Source organism: Seriola aureovittata, chromosome 7, assembly GCF_021018895.1.
Source record: "Seriola aureovittata isolate HTS-2021-v1 ecotype China chromosome 7, ASM2101889v1, whole genome shotgun sequence".
NCBI classification, from domain to species: domain Eukaryota; kingdom Metazoa; phylum Chordata; class Actinopteri; order Carangiformes; family Carangidae; genus Seriola; species Seriola aureovittata.
Genome location: NC_079370.1, coordinates 5,538,752 through 5,558,670, shown reverse-complemented (window position 1 = coordinate 5,558,670; position 19,919 = coordinate 5,538,752). Strand labels below are relative to the sequence as shown.

At 42.4% G+C, this 19,919-nt stretch overlaps 4 protein-coding genes across 4 annotated transcripts in view; all 4 read right to left on the bottom strand.

Annotated features, from left to right (window-relative positions):
* LOC130172042 (CREB-regulated transcription coactivator 2-like) overlaps positions 1-622 on the bottom strand; it is a 40,875-nt gene extending 40,253 nt beyond the window's left edge. The window contains 1 exon segment of the mRNA XM_056380446.1: positions 63-622. Coding sequence (XP_056236421.1) covers positions 63-236 — 174 coding nt within the window. The 5' untranslated portion in view covers positions 237-622.
* A 2,053-nt stretch (positions 623-2,675) lies between these two features.
* LOC130172783 (zinc transporter ZIP1-like) lies at positions 2,676-12,074 on the bottom strand. The gene is made up of 4 exons (XM_056381701.1): positions 11,942-12,074; positions 9,036-9,334; positions 8,273-8,403; positions 2,676-5,189 (listed from the first exon to the last, which is right to left on the bottom strand). Exons 2-4 carry the CDS (start codon positions 9,235-9,237, stop codon positions 4,509-4,511), a joined length of 1,014 nt encoding a protein of 337 aa, XP_056237676.1. The 5' UTR covers positions 9,238-9,334; positions 11,942-12,074; the 3' UTR covers positions 2,676-4,508.
* Positions 12,075-13,324: 1,250 nt separating this feature from the next.
* LOC130171601 (histidine N-acetyltransferase-like) lies at positions 13,325-16,956 on the bottom strand. Its single transcript, XM_056379658.1, has 4 exons — positions 16,450-16,956; positions 15,404-15,523; positions 15,059-15,283; positions 13,325-14,591 (listed from the first exon to the last, which is right to left on the bottom strand). Exons 1-4 carry the CDS (start codon positions 16,513-16,515, stop codon positions 14,034-14,036), a joined length of 969 nt encoding a protein of 322 aa, XP_056235633.1. The 5' UTR covers positions 16,516-16,956; the 3' UTR covers positions 13,325-14,033.
* A 491-nt stretch (positions 16,957-17,447) lies between these two features.
* LOC130171602 (histidine N-acetyltransferase-like) lies at positions 17,448-19,869 on the bottom strand. The gene is made up of 4 exons (XM_056379659.1): positions 19,234-19,869; positions 18,969-19,088; positions 18,611-18,835; positions 17,448-18,467 (listed from the first exon to the last, which is right to left on the bottom strand). Exons 1-4 carry the CDS (start codon positions 19,297-19,299, stop codon positions 17,910-17,912), a joined length of 969 nt encoding a protein of 322 aa, XP_056235634.1. The 5' UTR covers positions 19,300-19,869; the 3' UTR covers positions 17,448-17,909.
* Positions 19,870-19,919: the final 50 nt, after the last annotated feature.

The window sequence follows — 19,919 nt, the reverse complement described above, 5'->3', positions numbered from 1 at the left end:
CCCAGGCAAGGCCTCTCTTCCTCCGGGCAGCTCTCCTCCTCCTGCCTCCGTCTCAGACTTACCCTGGTCGAGGTGATGTCCATCATAACCTCCTGGAAGGCGGCTGTCTCCTCGGCCTGCCGCTGGGTATGCAACGCTATCTTCTCGCTAAACTTTCGGGGGTTTGAAGCCCCGGACCCGGTGCCCGAGGTGGGTCCGGGTCCGGGTCCACAGCCGCCTGTACCCGTCGCAGACATCTTCACCGAGCGGACGGGACGACTTGACGTAGTGGAATGATTTTCACCAAAGAGGGGCGAGAAAGTGAAGAGCGCTCACTCTGCAAATACTTCCGGGGACCAGAAACGTCATCGAAATGTCAAAGTCCTCAAAACTTATAAGCCTCTTATAGAGTCTAACGTGTCCACATTATATTCAGACTGAGAACAATGGAGGTAAAGAGAGTGATTGTGCTTTAAATAGTGACACCAGTCAAAACAGAAAAATTGAGATCTTTGTTTAATTCCACATGGTTAGTTGTACCTCTGTAGTATAGCTTAGTTTGATGAAGCAATACACAATAAACACACGCACAAAAAATTTTTAAAAGTGTTTCTGATATACATTTTTTCCAGCTTTATTAAAATAAATCAATTAATAAATAAAATAATAAAAATGATAAAATGAAATAAAGCTATAACATGATTACATGCTGGAATTATTATCATTTATACAATGAAATAAAAATAAATGTATAGAATATATAAAAATAAAAAATATAATGATAAATAAACAAAATGAAAATAATGTCTTCTTTGTCAATTTCAGATGCCTGATAAAAAGAGACACTTGTTAAGAAAAATAAGTAATCCATTATCATCTTTTCCCAAGCAATTTATTTATTTAAGTTTTCTCATTTTTAAAATGACAGTAGTCCCAAAGTCCCACCTGGATATTGTGTAATGTAATGTAAATATTAATAAATCCATTAGTTTGATGATCCCTTTAGATCAGTTGAAAAATATTAATAAACTGTTCCAGTGTATCTAGAACAGGTGGAACATATATATGTGTGTGTGTGTGTGTGTCTGGGCAGCGCAGATTTGTTTCACATCTGTTGAGTTTGGTCTCCATGGCAACAGCTTTTCACCTGCCGAGTCTGTCTGAGGTCAAATAGGAACAAGGCGCATGTGGAGGTGTGAACGCCCACTTTCAGAGAGCAGCTCTGTTTAGTATTTAAACCAACGGAGTGAGTCCTCCTGTCAAACCCACACGAGCTTTGATTTTTGGGAGAAAGTAGCAGCGCGCCACCTGCCGGCAGATTCCGGCTGCTGCACCGTGAACACATCAAACCACAGAAGTCAACTTCCTGAGTTAATTATAGTGTCGTGATTAAAATGCAGTTCTGTGGAAATCCACGTAGAGGTTTTGTGTTTTCACCTGCTCCACCTTTGCTACAGGAAGGACAGAGGTCAAAGTTCAGGGTGTGGAGCTGGTAGGAGTTAATTTTATGTAATTTTAAGTTATGTTAATGAGTGATTAAGACAGAAAACATGAGTTTCCTGGAGAGAGTGTGTGGGCTGAATCAGTCTGAGAGGACAGTGACTAAAAACAGTCGATCAGTTAAGAAGCTGCTGCGTGTTTAATTCAAATGTCTAATGTTCATTCCTGCTCCAGTGAACCCCTCAACTCTGGTCGCTGTGTGTCTCCTTGTGGTCGTTGTGTGTCTCTTTGTGGTCGTTGTGTCTCTTTGTGGTCGTTGTGTGTCTCTTTGTGGTCGTTGTGTGTCTTTGTGGTCGTTGTGTCTTCATGTAGTCGTTGTGTGTCTCTTTGTGGTCGTTGTGTCTCTTTGTGGTCGTTGTGTGTCTCTTTGTGGTCGTTGTGTGTCTCCTTGTGGTCGTTGTGTGTCTCCTTGTGGTCGTTGTGTGTCTCTTTGTGGTCGTTGTGTCTCTTTGTGGTCGTTGTGTGTCTCTTTGTGGTCGTTGTGTGTCTCCTTGTGGTCGTTGTGTGTCTCTTTGTGGTCGTTGTGTGTCTCTTTGTGGTCGTTGTGTCTTCATGTAGTCGTTGTGTGTCTCTTTGTGGTCGTTGTGTGTCTCTTTGTGGTCCTGGTGTATCTCTTTGTGGTCGTTGTGTCTTCATGTAGTCGTTGTGTGTCTCTTTGTGGTCGTTGTGTGTCTCTTTGTGGTCGTTGTGTGTCTCCTTGTGGTCGTTGTGTGTCTCTTTGTGGTCGTTGTGTGTCTCCTTGTGGTTGTTGTGTGTCTCTTTGTGGTCGTTGTGTCTTCATGTAGTCGTTGTGTGTCTCTTTGTGGTCGTTGTGTCTCTTTGTGGTCGTTGTGTCTTCATGTAGTCGTTGTGTGTCTCTTTGTGGTCGTTGTGTGTCTCTTTGTGGTCGTTAAGTCTTCATGTAGTCGTTGTGTGTCTCTTTTTGGTCGTTGTGTGTCTCTTTTTGGTCGTTGTGTGTCTCTTTTTGGTCGTTGTGTGTCTTCATGTAGTCGTTGTGTGTCTCTTTTTGGTCGTTGTGTGTCTCTTTGTGGTTGTTTTAAATCTCTTTGTAGTGGTTTCTTGTCTATTTGGGATGACTAGATAATCAATAAATAGTAGATTTATCATTTCCGAACTAACTTCTCTTCCTGGCCTTGAGGACAAGTCTTTGGATTTTCATATTTATTCATATGAAAAAACAACAAATTCAGATTCAGTCAGTGTTTGATCTGAAAAACAATTTCATGTTTAATTCAGTCGTTCATGTTTCATCACAAAACAAAATGTGACACATTTCATACATTCAACACAATGATAAAAATATATTGTCGTCCTCAAAATGACTTTGGTGATGTAATTACAAAAATACATTTCTAAGTGTCATTTTCACTGTGAATTACATCAACTCTTCAGGATTTATTGAAGAATATTTTCAGCTTATGAAATCCATTTAAAGCCAGACAGAATAAATCAGAGCAGGTCTGAAACAGGTGATTCGAGGTTTCCCTCCACTAGTGTTGTCGTTACAGTGTTGGCCTCTGGTGGAAATTGTCTGTGACGGAGCAACAACCAGACTATTGTGTTTGCTCAGCGCAGCGTTTCTCTGCAGAGCCTCGTCTGAATAACAAGACTTGCTTTTTCAAAGTTGAAGTGAAAAGAGGGAAATCTGTTCATCGGGACACAAAGAGTTTTCTGTTTCTGTCTCTTCCTCTGAAGAAAGAGAAATTTCACATATTCACACATTCCCAGCTGTGAGCCGAGAGGTTCGGTCTCAGTTACTGATGGTTGAAAATGTGACATATTTGATGTTTGTCGACAGGATTTGCTGCTGACGAGCTGTTTCAACAAACACCACATATCTGATGTTTGACCGTTCTGCATTCAAATCATTTATCAATCATACAGAACAAACATTATCCGCCTCCAGCTTATCAGACGCTCAGATCTTTGGTTTTCATATTGGTCGGATAAAAGGAGACGTTTGAAGACGTCACTTTGGTGTCTCAGATGTTTTTCACTGCCATTACTTACAGCCTTAAAGTTAACACTTCGGTGATACTGTGAAAGTATCAAAGCCTCAGTCCACAGAGAAATGCACACAGCCTGTATTCAGAAACTGAGCCTTAAAACCAGCCGTCAGGACTTCTGGAACTTTGTGATGTCACAACAAAGCAGTCACCAAGCCCCGCCCACCTGGACCCACCATCCAAACCCTGCAGGATTTGGTTTCTCTGAGTGTTTTTACCTGAAATCTGCTATATTTTTATTGGATCACTCAGAAAACAGTCAGCCAATCAGAAGAGAGGCTCAGAGCCTCCTCTCTTCTGATTGGCTCACAGACCTGTTGTTACTAGAGCTGCAGAGAGAAGCCTGAGAGAGGAGATGTAAAACTACACTGAGATGGTTTTTATATCTTCTGATGGATCAACACTTCAAATAAAACACAGGAGCACAAAATAAGAGACCTTTAACACTCAAGCAAGGTCGTATTATACAGATAATTATTTTCACTATTAATCGACTGACAGTTATTTTTTTTAATAACTAATCAATGAGTAAAATGGAGGAAAAAAATCTGTCATTATTACCAGAAGTGAAAATATTCTTGGAGTATTTTGTTCACTGTCATAGAAAAATGAGAAACAAGTAAATATTATTAATATAATTTACTGAAACAATTTATCAGGTATGAAAATGGTTAATTTTCCGTCAGTCAGTTGATCGATTAATCAAATCATCTTTCCAGCTGCAGAGTACTGGTTGGTTTCTGGTGTCAGGGGAAATAGTGAAGCTGACATGTATAGCTGGGGGGTCAGGAGGGGCCCCCCAGGAGATAACAATGTGTTCCACACTGAAGCAGTTTAACATAATTGTCCACCGTAATGATTATTATTATTATTATTATTCATAAAATATTTGTATTATTTTCCTGGAACTAAAACAGCTGATTGGACGTGTGATGAAGAAGCAGATGTTTGCTGCCTTGAACCCTCTGATACAGATGAACGTTGGCAGACTGACTTTCTTGCCAAACCTGTGCGTAGCCATGGTTACAGCTTGATGAAGAGCACGCCGGTGACCAAGGCGAAGCCCACCAGCAGCATGGCCACCTTGGGGATGCGGTGCCGGGGGGAGCTGAGCTCGTGCGGCAGGATCTCCATGAAGGTGATATAGATGAAGGTCCCTGTCGCCAGCCCCTCCAGCGTGCTGCGGGCCAGCTGGTGCTGCGGCAGCGCCTTGGTCTCGGTGAGGCCGATACCCAGGCCGATGCCCAGCGGGGACATGACGGCGAACAGCAGCAGGCAGCCGGCCACAACGGAGCGCCGCAGCCGGCACTGAGACAGCTTGAAGGCCATGCTGAAGGAGATGATGCTCTTGTGGATCATCAGCGCCAGGCAGATCTCCAGCACCGCCTTCCCCTCCTCCTGCAGCCCCACCGCCAAGCCCTCGAACACCGAGTGCAGAGACAGAGAGAAGACCAGGACGAAGGCTCGCAGCGCCGACTGAGAGCTGTCCACGTGGAAGTGGCCCCCATCGGCCTCGTGCGATCCATGACGGTGGTGATGAAGTCCGTTCCTGTCGTTGGCCTGGACGCTGGAGTCCACAAGCAGAGTCCGCCGCTCCTCTGTGTACGAGGACGACTGGTCCTTGAAGGCCAGGACCACCTGCTCCAGGACCAGGACCAGGAAGAAACCCATGGCCACAATGAACTCAGGCAGAGGGAACTGCAGCTGTGAGGAGAGAAGAAGAGGAGTCCGGGTGAAAGTTCAGATCTTCCGCCTCGACTCTCACTGGAAAAAGTGAAATGATGTAACACATGGAAAAAAGGATTTGAAGATTTTCGGTGTAGATTTGTGCGGCAGGAAGTTGAACCACAGAGAGAAAATGTTTTTAATCTCTATAAACATGTTTTCAGACCAAAGCAGTTCCACTCTGTTAAAATCTGCCTGAATTATACATTTTTATTACATTTGCTTAAATAAATTAAATATACAACTTAATTTAAAAACAAGTGTATTTTCACCCTCAGTGATTCAGTGCCTGCTGCAATATCACATACTCCCATGCAGACCTGTAGAAATATTATATACTGTGGCTTTTCTAATTCTGCGACTAATAATGTCTGTTAAGTTTGTTAAAGTCGACACAGGACGACAAACTGCTGAAGACTGAAGAACCAGCGGATGTGGAGAAGATTCAGATCTGAGATAAGGATGAAAAAAAAGAAACCTGAAGCAGAGAGAGTTTGATCTCGTGTCGACTTGTTGGTAGAAACATGAACATCCTTCCCACAGAGAAGGAGCCTCAGCTGAGTGTTTTCCATTTGAAATATTACAAGAATATACCTTTAAATACTATTATTTATCAATTCTTCAAATCCAAACACTAGCTGCTGTAGAGCATGGTTTCATTTTTTATTTGCTTTTATTTAAATTGTTTTTAAATGAATGAATTAAAGCTGCATTAATGGTTTTTGTCAGAGTCTTTTTTAGCTCTGTGTTTGGTCTCCACCACGTTCAGCTGCTGCTCTCTGACTGAGTCCGAGTCTGAAGGAAACGTGATGAATTATTTGTTGCATAAATAAGGAAGTAGCGACACAAAATGAGACATTACTGTAGGGACGAAACGACAGAGAAGTTACTAAATAATAATAACAACGTTAAAAATAAATAAATAAATAAAATGATAATAATAATAATTACAAAAAACATGAACAGACAACAAAGGAAGGAGAAAAAAATTCCCTATTAATGTTCATACATACGTTTACATATATGTTCATGCCTCTTTACACAGTGTGTGTTATTATAAAAGATATTGATAAGTGAATATTTATGACCTTAAATCAGGCCTATTGGATGAGTCACAGATAAACAACAAGAGACAAATTAAAAGCTTCATAAATTCTGTTGCTTTTTCTTTCAAATTAAAAGCCCTTCAATGTCTGACAAGGAGAATTTACAACCTCCTGAGGAAAGCAGCATAAAAACACATTAAACACTATGTGGTATAAGACAGGAATTGCGGCAAGACAAGGGAGGGAGAGGGTCACACACACACACACACACACACACACACACACACACACACACACACACACACACACACACACACACACAAATTAGTTACAGTAATCTTTAACCTTTGCCTGTGGAGGCATGGAGATTCATCTAACTGTTTGTTTTGGGAGGGAGAGGAGAACGATTCCCGTTAAACATGCCCCTCCTTTCACACACACGCACACACACACACACACACACACACACACACGCACACACACACACACACACACACCAGCTTTCCCAGCAGCGTCTCTTTTTAGCGTTGACCTTCAGCCTCCCTAAATCACATTTTTAGCCGCGTTAGCTCCGTTGCTGCAGAGACGCTTCGGCCCGTCGGTTCACCTCTGTGGTGCAGGATCGTCATGAACTCTGTTACAGACCCCTGAGGATGAATCATAAGCCTCTCAATTTTCCTCTAGCGCCACCATGAGGTTGACATTTGGGGTTTTGAGTGAAATGTCAGAACAGATGTTTTTCTTTCAGACTTTTGTCTGATCTTTGCTTTTTTCATGTGATTGTTGGATGATTTCACTGAATTTGGAGTTTTAACAAAAGAACTACAAGAAATCAGTGTTTTGTTGAACAGTCACAAACACTGACATCGCCGTAGAGACTGATTCATTTTTCGGGGTCAGAACCATAAAAGTTGTGAAACACTGACTATATACCCCTAACCCTCTACAATAAAGACCAAACTGGAGCTGGAAGAGTTCATGTTGCCATAGAAACATTTACACTTTATAGTAAATGATTTTGAACAAAAATTAAACAGGAGAACATTTGGCCTTAAATTACAGTTTAGCTAACTAAGCTAACTAGCTAGTTTCTAACTTGTGAAATGACACCCCTAAAGTGGACCGTACCATTTCTTAACCTTGACATTAGCTGCTATCTGCTGATCGTATCTGCGGATGAACACTGGTTTTAGCTAGTTTCTACCTTTAGCCACAAGTTACAGTTTAGCTAATTAATGTTAGCTAGCTGATAGCTCACCCTTTCATCTCCAGCGTTAGCTTGTGATTTCATGACCAATATAAAATGTCATGTTTGATCTAATGTTACAAACTCTGGATCTCAGTCATGAGCAGTGAGACGATGGAGGATTAGTTGTTGCAGAGAAACGTTTAACATCAATATAGAGTTTATCATTTCATGTTAATAGTCTTTGTGTGTCTGAGGTGGTTTAGTTAGTCTTTTAGCTTTTTGATATTAGCATCTATAACAGATTCCATCTTTGTTTCACTCGAGTTCAGGGGTTTTACTTGTTGGATCATTGAACTCCATTAAAATTTTGAGGCAGCAGTATTTCCATTTTACGCTACTTTATACTTCCACTCCATTTCAGAGGGAAATGTTTTTCTTTATACTCCACTACATTAATTTAACAGCTTTAGTTAAACAAGACATTGTTACACTTCACTGAAGCACACACCTGAGCTGTCCTGGGTTCTGGGTTGTACAGGTGAAATTCATTAACCAGTCATTAAGCTGCGATCGGCAAAGTGTCTCTGTTCAGCAACGTTAACAAATTCTCACTTTAATTTGTCCAAAGTTCCAGTTTAACTGAGTTTTCTGTTCCTGACTTCGCAGACATGTGAGTCTTTATGAATCCTTTCTGTCGGCGCAGCAGTGTGTGTCGCTTTATGGTCGTGTGACATGTGAACGACGGCCCTCGTTTTTCACGCCGCCGTATGTGTATTAACGAGGCCGGCGGTCTGAACAGTCTAAAGTCTGGACTCGTGTGGTCTTACTGTGATGCCTGCGTTGCTGAAGGCCTCGTTGATGCCCTGCAGGTAGTCCGGCAGCAGGTCCAGCAGGCAGGTGGCCAGGAAAACTCCCCCGGCGAAGCAGCTGATCAAACTGAGCACCCGGCGCCGCGAATCTGCAAGAGCGAGAACCAGGGTCAGCCAGAGACTGGTTCGAGTGTTAGAGCCACCAGAGTCAGAGGGATGAGCGGGACGACACAGTCAGATACAGAGGATTTAACTAGAGAGGCCAAGAAAAGACTGGAACCAAGACTTCAACCGTGTGACCAGTGTGTGTGGTTGTTACGTACATTTTAAATAATATAAATATATTTAATCACGATTACAGTTTATGGCGTTCATTGTTGTTGGTTGTTGAGGGTGTTTTCTTTAACACTTCCTTCATCTGTTTCACAATAAAAGCCTTCCTGTTGTTTAGGTTTTCATTTGCAGGACAATGGTTGAGTTTTATTACTCACAGTTAAAATATCTGTCAAGTTTACAAACTCTAATAACCAAGTTTTCTAGGTGGAGCAGCTGATGCAGCTGCTGCCTCGAGTCTGTGGAGATGCTGCGGGAAAAGTCTTGTCCTTCATCCTGGATGTTTTTGGATTATTGGACAAATTCTGAACCCCTGCACATGGAGCACGTTTACCTCCTCTGACTTTGACCTTTGTTTTCTCCAGAGACAAGAAAAGCTGAGTAAAGCTCGTGTTCCCTGAACTGAAACTCTCTCCTGTACAAAGACCAGGTTCTCCCGGTTCCTCACCTGGGTCCACGCTGCAGCGCCCCGCCCCCCGCACCAAGCAGAGAGGGGCGAATCCAAACAGCAGCGTGACGGACAGCAGCACCACCAGCGCTCCCAGTTTGATCTCCAGGGCGGGGACGTCGGCCGGGTTGACCTGCAGCCCCGCGGTGTCCCTCCTGGGAGACAGGAGGACAGAGGAGGACACTCTTCCTCCGAGAGACATCGTTAATGCGGTTTCTCTGCACCTCCTCCGTCACGTCTGAGTCAGGCAGCGAGGAGATCTCACACACCCTCCATGGATCCTCACAGGAGCCGAGAGTCTGTCAGGCAGAAAACACAACGGATAAAACCTCACAGCACAGACAGTGCTGTGACCTCTGACCCTTGACCTCCAGGCTACAGAAGTGTCTCATATCTGTCTGTATTCATTCCTACAACTCAGGAACATCGATCCGGACTGAAATGTTCATGGTCCACGGAGTCGCAGTGAGCGTCCTCCTGAACCGACAACAGGAAGTTGCATGTTGTTGTTAAAAATACTGAAGTATTCAAAAGATTTTTTTGTCAACACATTGTTGTATTGATCCACATTTACAGAATCTAATGACGCGGAAACAACCTGCTGACTGACTGACTGACTGACTGACTGACTGACTGAATCAACAAAACGACGCCGACAACAAACTGTTTATCTGGAATCAAACAAACATTTAAAACCTCGTCGCGCTCTCGACAGTCGGACGGCAGATTTCTGAAGGGAGAGGTGGATTTTGGTCGTGTTAAACGCAGCGAACGTTCAAAACAAAAGGAATCTTTATTCAATTAAAACATTTCAAACATGGACTCGAAGCATCTTCTGCCTCGTCTTCATCTAGTGACCGTCGTCGTTACACTGACAAGTTCAAACGTGGAGCGGCAAAACATGACTGAACGTGGAGGAGCTTTGCTTTGAAAAAGGCATATTTTCAAAATAAAATAAAATTCATTCACTGACTAAAAGCTCGGCTTCAAAGTAAGAGTCCTTCACTTCAGAAATGCAGTGGAGTCATAAGAACAATATTTGTCTTTAAATATAGTGAAGTAAATCAGAAGTTTACAAAAAAATACTCAAGTACAGTACTCAGGTAAATGTACTTTGTTACTGTCCACCTGTACTCGAGTGCATGTTCTGTATAAGGGCTGCAGCTGAGGATTATGTTTTATCATGGATTCATCTGCAGGTATTTTTCAATGAATCCTTTACTCTACAACATTCATCTAAACATTCAAAACGTCTTCAAACGTCTGGCTCTGTTTCTAAACCTCTAAATATTCAGTTCAGATTCAGTCTGTGATGAAACGTGAGAGAAAAACAGAAAATCTTTTATTTTCAGGCTGAAATCTGAAAATATTTGGCTTTTTTAAAAACAATTTTTGCTTGAAAGTGACTGAGACGATGAACTGATTTATCAAAACAGCTGCAGATTATTGTTCCGTCCATCGACTGTTGTTACAGTTCTAACATGTGAAAAACAAACATCAATGATGATGATGTTTTGTTTCTCAGTGCAGCAGCAAAGCTTGAACACAAGTCTGGAGGAGGAAGTGAAACAGAGTGAGAGGATAAAAAAAGACATTTAAACACGAGGTGTGTAAAGTGTAAAGTAAAAGTGACACAAAGCAGAAAAACCTCAGAGAAACAGACAGAGAATAAACTTGTTCAGGAGCGAAGAGTTCGGTTCATACTGAAACAAAGATGTCACACTGTGAGTCATGTGATTTCTGCTGGATCCTCCGTGAGCTGAAGACGTTTCACATGTTTAGTTTTTACAGATAAAATAAGAGCGAGATGAACAGGAAACACGAATAAAAACAAAGATATTCTGTACGTGTCAGAGTCGAGCAGTTTCCTGATTGTGAGCGAGTTTATTCACACAGTTCCCCCGAGGACAAGAAGTAAAACCCTTCAGTGTCATAATTCAATAGAAAAATTAATCACTTTTTAACTCTTCCTCTGACACGAGTCTTTTACATCCTGGTACTTGATTTTAAAGATCTCGGATGTTTGGGACCAACCTGCACTTTTATAACTGAGATCCTCCACAAGAAACAGTTCGTTAGTTCTCTCATATTTGACTTTTCTTACTGGTTTTCTGTTTTTATCTTCGTTTACATATTTTATCATCCACTGTTCTTCTATTCTCTTTTTTCATTTTCATATTGGCCCTTATTTTATTGTGTTATTTCATTTTTTATCATAAAGCGCTTTGATTTCATCTGAACAAGTGTCACAAGATTCACATAGGAGATAAAAAGTGATAAAAATTATTTACGGACACATTCATCTGTAATAACAAACATATAATGCAAATATTTGAGCTATATTCAAAATAAAAGCATTATCTACATGCAACTAGAAAAACAAGTTAAGCACTTTGAGCTACAAGTCTTGTATGATATTTTATATTCATCATTATTATTATTATTATTATTATCATCATCATCATTATCATTATTATTTTATTATTAACCAGCTGATTACAGGAACAAAGAGAAAAAGCTTCATATTATTTTTACACTTCATTTTAATTATTCAAAGAACAATATCATGTATCAGTGTTTTCAGTGACACTGTTCTGCCTCTGTTCAGTTTTTAACAATAATAATATTTTGTTTCTATAGAAACTAAAATAAGAAAATCCCCATGAACATTTTGAGTTCCAGGACAGATGCTGAGATTATCATGACCCAGATGTTTTGGACCAAAGTGAATTTTCTCTCCGGACTGAGAGAATAAACTGAGAGTGATCGATCACCGTCACTGACCCACAGAAAATAAAAAACACCTCGTGCTGTTTTTTCTACTGTGTGAACGTGGAAACTTCGCTCAAACTTCTGACTTTTCACTGTCTTTATTTTCCCGCTCGGGTCCGGATCCGCAGTCTTACCTGGTTCTGAATCCGGATCAAGCGGCTCCGGCTGGTCCCGCTCAGTAGAAACAGACTCTACTGGATTCAGATGGAGAATAAAATCCACTTCACCGTCTCTCCGGCTCGATGAGCTCTACATGTTGTCCGGGAAGTGGTGAGTCAGTTCCCATCAGCTGATCTCGCTTTATGAGGGAGATGCTGTCAAGCACGACACAATAACACACCACGCTTCCTGTTATCAAAGTAAAAGCTTTTTTATTTTTCATTTTCCTTGTAATTAAGTCTTGTGTAATTTAATAATACTTTGGTTGCATTTAAGGGTAGAGGAGATAATTGTAAACCGCAGACTCTCATTTGATTGTAGTCAGTTGTACGTACGTAGTATTTCTTTATATCTTTAGTGACTTTACTCCCCATTTATATGGAATTGTTTGTTTAACATGTATATTAAATAATATGTCTTTACATGTTCAGCATGTTTATTCCTCATCTACAATATATATCTACAATATTAATGAGTAGATAATAAATATAAATTATAATTGGTCTTAAGAAGACATATTTTATATTATTCCTGCTGTGTTTTACTATATTGTTGCTCGTTGTCTGTCCAACAGGACATGTAGAGTTAACAAATACTTTAATAAACAATTAAATCTGCTTACTTCTACATTATAGTTTGTTATAAACCATTTATTATACATATAATATGTTTCTTTTAAATGCTAAATAAAGAAACGTATTTACTTTTTGTCAATAGTATAAATGTATGACACACTTAAATATTATATATAGTTTTGTAGTGCAGTGTTGGTTCAATGTATAGCCTATAGGCTACACTGCCTTTTTCTTTAAGGTGACTTTTATTTTGATAGTAGACTTGCTTGTGTTTCCGGTCGTGTTGTGTCTAGCTTGACGATGCTGCCGCGGGAGGAGGAACGATCAGCTGAGTCCTGGAACAGTCTGTTTGAGGCTTTTCATCAGTTATTATTCACAAACTGAAGACTGATCATCTGTGAGCGACTTAACCTCCAGTCTGTCACAAACCACTTAAACACCAGTAAATGTATGTGATGATGTCGGTGATCTTTATCTTTTTTATGTGTCTTTATCTTTTATGGGGAAGTGTAGCTGTGAAAATCCCCCCAAGTTTCAGGGGCCAATGGTCAAAGTCAACACGAGGGGAAAATAGGGAGTCTGTCTGTGAAGCAGTGCATTTTCCTGTCTGGTGTCTTGGTGCATTATGTAAACCTTTATTTTAATGCTGACCTCTGGAAACAAGTTGAGCTAAATAAGAACTGATAAGAACTCTCGGATATTTTAGGAAGAGTCTAATATTTAGTGTAATATTCAAAAACCTGGATAAACTTCAGTGTTTAACAAACCACCAGTGAACCAGGGTCAGAGTCAACACTGTCCAAAGCTTTATTGTGACTTTATTTTTCCTTTCTGTAACATGGGATGACAGACTGGAAATATGCTGACAGTGCGACATTGGAGGAAAACGAACATCATGTGAGATCATAAACTGTGACCCTTGTCTTCCATACAAAGCAATAAATGATTAAAAGAAAAGAATCTTCTCACGGGCAGATGTCACATCATAAAAAATAATTCACGTAAAGATTTGGGTAAAACAAATGCACCTGATATTGTTTATTGAGGTTTGTCATATACACATAAAATCTGACCCACTTTTACTGATTGCACTGCTTATTATTTTTTTCATTCAGTTTTAATTTAAAGGCTAATTCTTTACTGAAGAGCGCCAACACCTGGAAGCCCACCCAGAATCCCTGAAACCCAATTAATGAACCTGGAATCCCCAGAAAGTATCTCTGGACGCCCATCTGGAGATGATGCGCTCAAAGACCCAAACAACCCCTTACATGCCTCAAAGGCTCATGCTACTCCTTCAGGGACCCTGATGAACCCTGAGCTTCTGGAAATACTGCAGGGGTCCCAGGAAACCCTCCAAGAACACCATGAATGTCTCCAAGGATCCCTTTGCTCCTAAATCCCTAAAAAAACCCACAAGAACCTCTGAAACCCCTAAAAGACATTGAAATAACTGTAGGACCCCTAAGGATTTCTACAAAGCCAAGGCAATTCAGAGGTCTTTCTCCAGTATGACGTCCTCCCAGTAGTCCTTGAAGAAGGACACATTAGCGTTGTTCTGGCAGAACTGACGTAACCCTGACCAAACTGCAGGGTCCACGTAGGTGTGGAAGATCAGGTACCCTTGGAGACTTGGCAGCAGAGCTTCAAGCTGAGCCAGAAACACGGCGCAGACCGAAGACAAACTGCGGCCAAAGATGTTGATGTTGATGCGCAGGGCGTCGTGGCGGTAGGGGACGGCGTACGGTGCGGTGCACAGGCTGATGGCTGAGGGCTCAAACTCGCGGTCTGCAATCCATGTCAGACTCCTGCGGCGCAGCACCTCCAGGTTGGCCTCCACGGGCTTCAGAGGTTCCCAGTCGTTGACGATGGTTTTGCCGGGCAGCAAGTTGGAAACCACATGGTCGGTCAGGACCAGAGTCTCCGCCTGCTGCTGGTTCAGAGTCACTGGACCTCCGGGGGAGGAGTCAGCCTGGCAGGAGAGTCTGGACTGAAGCTCAGCGACGAAGCGGCCGAGGTCAGTCGCCTCGCAGCACAGAGACAAGATGGCCTGTAGAGGACGACACAGTCAACATCAGGAGTTCAGCTCTGAGGCGAAGAACTGGTTGTCTGATTTACCCAAACGTACCCTGTGGCGTTTTTGACCACTGATGGTGCTACTGAGCAACATTTTTTAAGGGTGGGTCAACACACCAGTCACCACACTCCACTTCCACCTCTTGTCCACAAGTTTTATGAGGAAGGAAATGGATTGAACATATTTGTCAGGCCTCAAGAATACACACAATGAGTTTTGGTGAGAAGGACTTACTCAAACATACAATGACTTTTGTTTGTTTACAAGAAAATCCACAGGGTACCTTCAACTTTTAATGAGACATTTCTGGATTTAAATCTCAACCTAACCATACCCTTATCAAAAAACCAAGTCTTTACGTCATAACGTAAGGGGATCGTTCTGGGGACCAAAGGGGAGTTGTGTCCCCACAATGTAGTCACCTCCAAACTGTAACACACCTCTTTAGCTATGAATCTGTACTTGGCCAGGACTTGTGGTGAGGGCTGGTCTCCGCGGCTCAGCCTGACAGTCGAGGCGTCTGGGTGGTGGTGGCGGATGTAAGCGTTCACGTGCCTCTGGAGGGCGCCGGCGATTCCAGAACCTCTCAAATCAGGTACTACCCTGAAACCCTGAAACACGACCGTCTGACCACCGTCAACAAACAGCACAGACTCCAGCGCCACCTACAGGTGCGCACAAAGGTGAGTTTTAAGACTCCAGGTTTTTTTTATTGTAGTTGTGGAGTGAGAATACCTGGTGGTAGATGCACATTCTTTTAATGTGGAGACGTCTTCAGTCCTTACCACTCTGTTCTTCATCTTAGCGATGAAGATGAGACGTCCAGGCTCCTGCAGCCAGCGGTGAAAGGTCGCAGGCAGGTAGTCCAGCCCGCTGTAGTCATCCTTGCTGCAGATGTTCAGGACCTGCATCACAAACACATCGACAGCTGTTGACACAGCAGCTTTAACTCAAGGAGAGTTAATTTTTTTCACTGCATGGCCTCTTTGAGTGACAGGTGGGTGAGCACAGATTTGCCACTGAAGTCTGAGCTCCACACATGCCCCTCCTCTTTGACCATTTTTGGATTAGCGGGGAGTTAGGGGCGGAGCCAGGTACTGCCAAGATGGCTACAGCGGGGAAGCTCACTCCTACGGGTGATGTCATGGAGGCTACGTCCATCTTTATTTACAGTCTATGGTTGTAACGTTTCAGCCACAGATGTAAATCTTAATATGATTATTAGCAACATATTTATATGTTTGTGTTTACTGCTGTGTACAACTGGGCCATTCCATTAACATTAGCAACATTAGCATATATTACATTAGTCAGTATGCTAACATTAAGCATGTAATGCTAACAGCACATGATAAAGCTAGCACGAACACTAGCATGTGAAAATGCCAACATCATTGCTTGCATACCTTGATAGCCTGTTACCATTAGCACCTTAGTGAGGTTGTTCCCATTTACACTAATACAAAAACTGCAGCTAACAGCAACAAGAACTGTGTGGTTTACTGCATATGTATTTGTATATATCCTACTGTGCAATAGTTTATATACCAAACTGCTTCACTACTGAGAGAATAGGCTAAATCTGAACATATAAAACTGATTTAACTCAAACTGTTCATTATCCCTTTAATTAAAACAACTTAAAGGTTTATTAGACCTGAGGTCTTACTTTGGGAACACTGTGTAAGAGTACAAAGGATTGCCTGGACTATAAAAATAAGACCTGTTATAATCAAGAGGGATTATTCTTTAAAGCAGGAAAAATTAAGTTCCAATAGTTTGATATATATTTTTATAGTGTAATGACTTGTCATTAAAAAGTAAATGTGACCTGTTGGGAGTCCTTCTCCTCTGCGAAGCTGAACTCCACATCACAGACTTCCCCCGCTGCAGACATCCAGAACCTGCTTTCAACTAAATCCAGCTGCTCTGAATCTGTTTTACAGTCTAATCAGATCCTTTTAACAGTTAATGTGAGCCACTAAGATTTTGGTGCACACTGTTTTTCAAAGTCTCTAAAACAACTTTGGATCTTTCTACGCCTCACTGTTAACTTTCCTTCCAGCTGTGATTGTGAAGGTTTCCTCGCTGTGGACTCTGGACTCAGTTCAGGAAACTGCACTGCAGAGTCAGCTGGAAGTTAGACGGAAAAAAGGAAGAAAATAGTGGGTTGCATTCAAGATCCACGACAGCAGTGTTTACGGTGGGTGTTTGAAATTCTCAATGTTCACTTTTAGGATTACACACACCAAGTTTTTCTTGAATAAATGTAAATCAGTTTTCACTTTTTTGTGATTGAGAACAACAAACCTTAAAAAAAAGTATTTACTGTGTCTGGTCTTGTGGTTTTGATTGAGACTGTTCATAATAACTGTCTCACAATGAGCATGTGAAGACATTATTTAACACTTCTGGAGCACGACAGGGGAATGTGAACAGACAGGGGACTCTGAACAGACCCTCCTCTGCTGGTTGAGGATTTAGAGTCAAAGTGCAACCTGAAAGTTTTCCTAAAGGTGAAGTGTATAAAACAGTAACCTGACCAAGATTGAGGTAGATGTGCTGAAACGACTCACTTCCTGATGGAGTGTAAACAGTGACACCTGCTGGCAGAATTTCAGTCCTGCATTTACATGGAAGGATTGCTGTTAATGCAAAATCTGACTCAAAGCATACGTGACTGCTTTCATGTCTGATCAATAGTTAAGATCAAAGCACCTCCCTGAACAGATAAAATGTCAAATTAGCACACAATTGATATTATTATTATTATTATTATTATTATTATTATTATTATTATTATTATTATTATTTCAATATATCTGATAATAGTGATAAACGTTATTTATTTACTTTCTTAACAAACTTCCACAGTTCTTTACAGGACGAAATATAAAAGCACTGATAAAACACATGACAATAAAAACAAACATTAATGTTAAAACAATGGGTATAAAATAAAGTTAAAAATATAAAGAAACAAAACTGGGATTATAACCTGGCAACATATTAAATATTTATAAAAGCTTTACAGAACAGGATGTTTCAAGAAGAGATTTTATAAACATTTAAGATGTAGCCTGTTGCATTTTAACAGGCAGCTCTTGCACAGTCTACTGACTTGGACCTGGGAAAACCAACACAGAGCCGTTCATCCACAGTTTGGAGCCAGGACATAAAATGCCTCAAGACCCCTTGAAAACACTCAATGACCCATGCAACCCTTTAAGGATCCCTGACAAGCCTCAAGATACCCTGGACCCCTAAGGATTTCTACAAAGCCAAGGCAATTCAGAGGTCTTTCTCCAGTATGACGTCCTCCCAGTAGTCCTTGAAGAAGGACACATTAGCGTTGTTCTGGCAGAACTGACGTAACCCTGACCAAACTGCAGGGTCCACGTAGGTGTGGAAGATCAGGTACCCTTGGAGACTTGGCAGCAGAGCTTCAAGCTGAGCCAGAAACACGGCGCAGACCGAAGACAAACTGCGGCCGTAGATGTTGATGTTGAAATGCAGGGCGTCGTGGCGGTAGGGGACGGCGTACGGTGCGGTGCACAGGCTGATGGCTGAGGGCTCAAACTCGCGGTCTGCAATCCATGTCAGACTCCTGCGGCGCAGCACCTCCAGGTTGGCCTCCACGGGCTTCAGAGGCTCCCAGTCGTTGACGATGGTTTTGCCGGGCAGCAAGTTGGAAACCACATGGTCGGTCAGGACCAGAGTCTCCGCCTGCTGCTGGTTCAGAGTCACTGGACCTCCGGGGGAGGAGTCAGCCTGGCAGGAGAGTCTGGACTGAAGCTCAGCGACGAAGCGGCCGAGGTCAGTCGCCTCGCAGCACAGAGACAAGATGGCCTGTAGAGGACGACACAGTCAACATCAGGAGTTCAGCTCTGCGATGGCGGTGATTCTTCTTCTTACTGATATTAATCTGAGCCTGATTCAAACACTTAAAACTTAAAACACACAAAGATAGATGTTTCCACAGCCTGACGCACCTCTTTAGCAACGAGTCTGTACTTGGCCAGTGTTTCTGGTGAAGGCTCGTTTCCTCGGCTCAGCCTGAGAGCAGAGACTTCTGGGTAGTGGCAGCGGATGTAGGCAGTCACGTGCCTCTGGAGGGCGCCAGCGATTCCACGACTTCTCAAATCAGGTGCCACCCTGAGACCCTGAAACACGACCGTCTGACCACCGTCCACAAGCAGCGCAGACTCCAGCGCCACCTACAGGTGCGCACAAAGGTGAGCTTTAAGACTCCAGGATTTTTTTAGTTTAGTTTAGTTTTTTAGTTGTGGAGTGAGAATACCTGGTGGTAGATACACAGTCTTTTAATGTGGAGACGTCTTCAGTCCTTACCACTCTGTTCTTCATCCTAGTGATGAAGACGAGGCGTCCAGGCTCCTGCAGCCAGCGGTGAAAGGTCACAGCCATGTAGTCCAGCCCATCAAAGTCCTCACTGCTGCAGATGTTCAGGACCTGCATCACAAACACAGCTTTGACTCAAGGACACTGACATGTTTGGAATTGAAATGTGTTTTAAATCTGACATCATGCATTAAATCAGGCTGACTGGTATATTGTTTTACAGTGTAATGACTTGACGGTAAAAAGTAACTGTGACCTGTTGGAAGTCCTTCTCTTCTGCAAGGCTGTGCTCCACATCACAGGCTTCCCCCGCTGCAGACATCCAGAACCTGCTTTCAACTAAACCAGCTGATCTGATTTGATCTGAACTGTTGCATAAGATCCTTTTAACAGCTGATGTGAGTTTCTAAAACACTGTGAATCTTCTGTGCTCACTGTTTCTTTCCCTATAACATCTGTGATTTTGAAAGTTTCTCACTGTGGAGGAGACTCTGGTTCAGGAAATCAAATGGACATGGAAAGAAACAAAAGGAAAAAATCTTGGGCTGCGTTCAAGATCCACAACATAGCAATGGTGTTTAACACGGATGTTTAAAACGCTTCAAGTGACCGTGAACACACCCAACCCAACAGATCCGTGTCAGTCAGAGTCCTGGAGGGAAGCTGCAGAGTGAACCGGTGTGAAGTGTGACAGTCAACGTGTGAGGACCGAGGGGACGTGTGCACACGAGCTTCTTTAAGACGGACTGGAGCGCGCGCTGACGCTGTGACACGCGCCAAGAGTCAAAACAAGCCAAACATCCCATTACGCACGGGAGTGGCTCCATTAACTGGAGTCAGAATATGAATAAGTCTGACTCTCCCTCTCTTCCTCTCTCCCTCTCTCTCCCTCTCCCTCCCTCTCTCTCTCCCTCTCTCTTCCTCTCTCCCTCTCTCTCTCCC

Coding starts and splice junctions, on each gene's coding strand:
- LOC130172783 (XM_056381701.1), bottom strand. CDS start 9,237: ATGTCTCTCGGAGGAAGAGTGTCCTCCTCTGTCCTCCTGTCTCCCAGG. Junction 8,404..9,035: donor GCGCTGCAGCGTGGACCCAG/GTGAGGAACCGG, acceptor TCGCTCTTGCAG/ATTCGCGGCGCCGGGTGCTC. Junction 5,190..8,272: donor TCAGCAACGCAGGCATCACA/GTAAGACCACAC, acceptor CTCTCCTCACAG/CTGCAGTTCCCTCTGCCTGA.
- LOC130171601 (XM_056379658.1), bottom strand. CDS start 16,515: ATGTCTGCAGCGGGGGAAGTCTGTGATGTGGAGTTCAGCTTCGCAGAG. Junction 15,524..16,449: donor AGGAGAAGGACTCCCAACAG/GTCACATTTACT, acceptor TTTGTGATGCAG/GTCCTGAACATCTGCAGCAA. Junction 14,592..15,058: donor ACAGATTCATAGCTAAAGAG/GTGTGTTACAGT, acceptor CGTCCTCTACAG/GCCATCTTGTCTCTGTGCTG.
- LOC130171602 (XM_056379659.1), bottom strand. CDS start 19,299: ATGTCTGCAGCGGGGGAAGCCTGTGATGTGGAGCACAGCCTTGCAGAA. Junction 19,089..19,233: donor AAGAGAAGGACTTCCAACAG/GTCACAGTTACT, acceptor TTTGTGATGCAG/GTCCTGAACATCTGCAGCAG. Junction 18,836..18,968: donor CTAGGATGAAGAACAGAGTG/GTAAGGACTGAA, acceptor GCGCACCTGTAG/GTGGCGCTGGAGTCTGCGCT.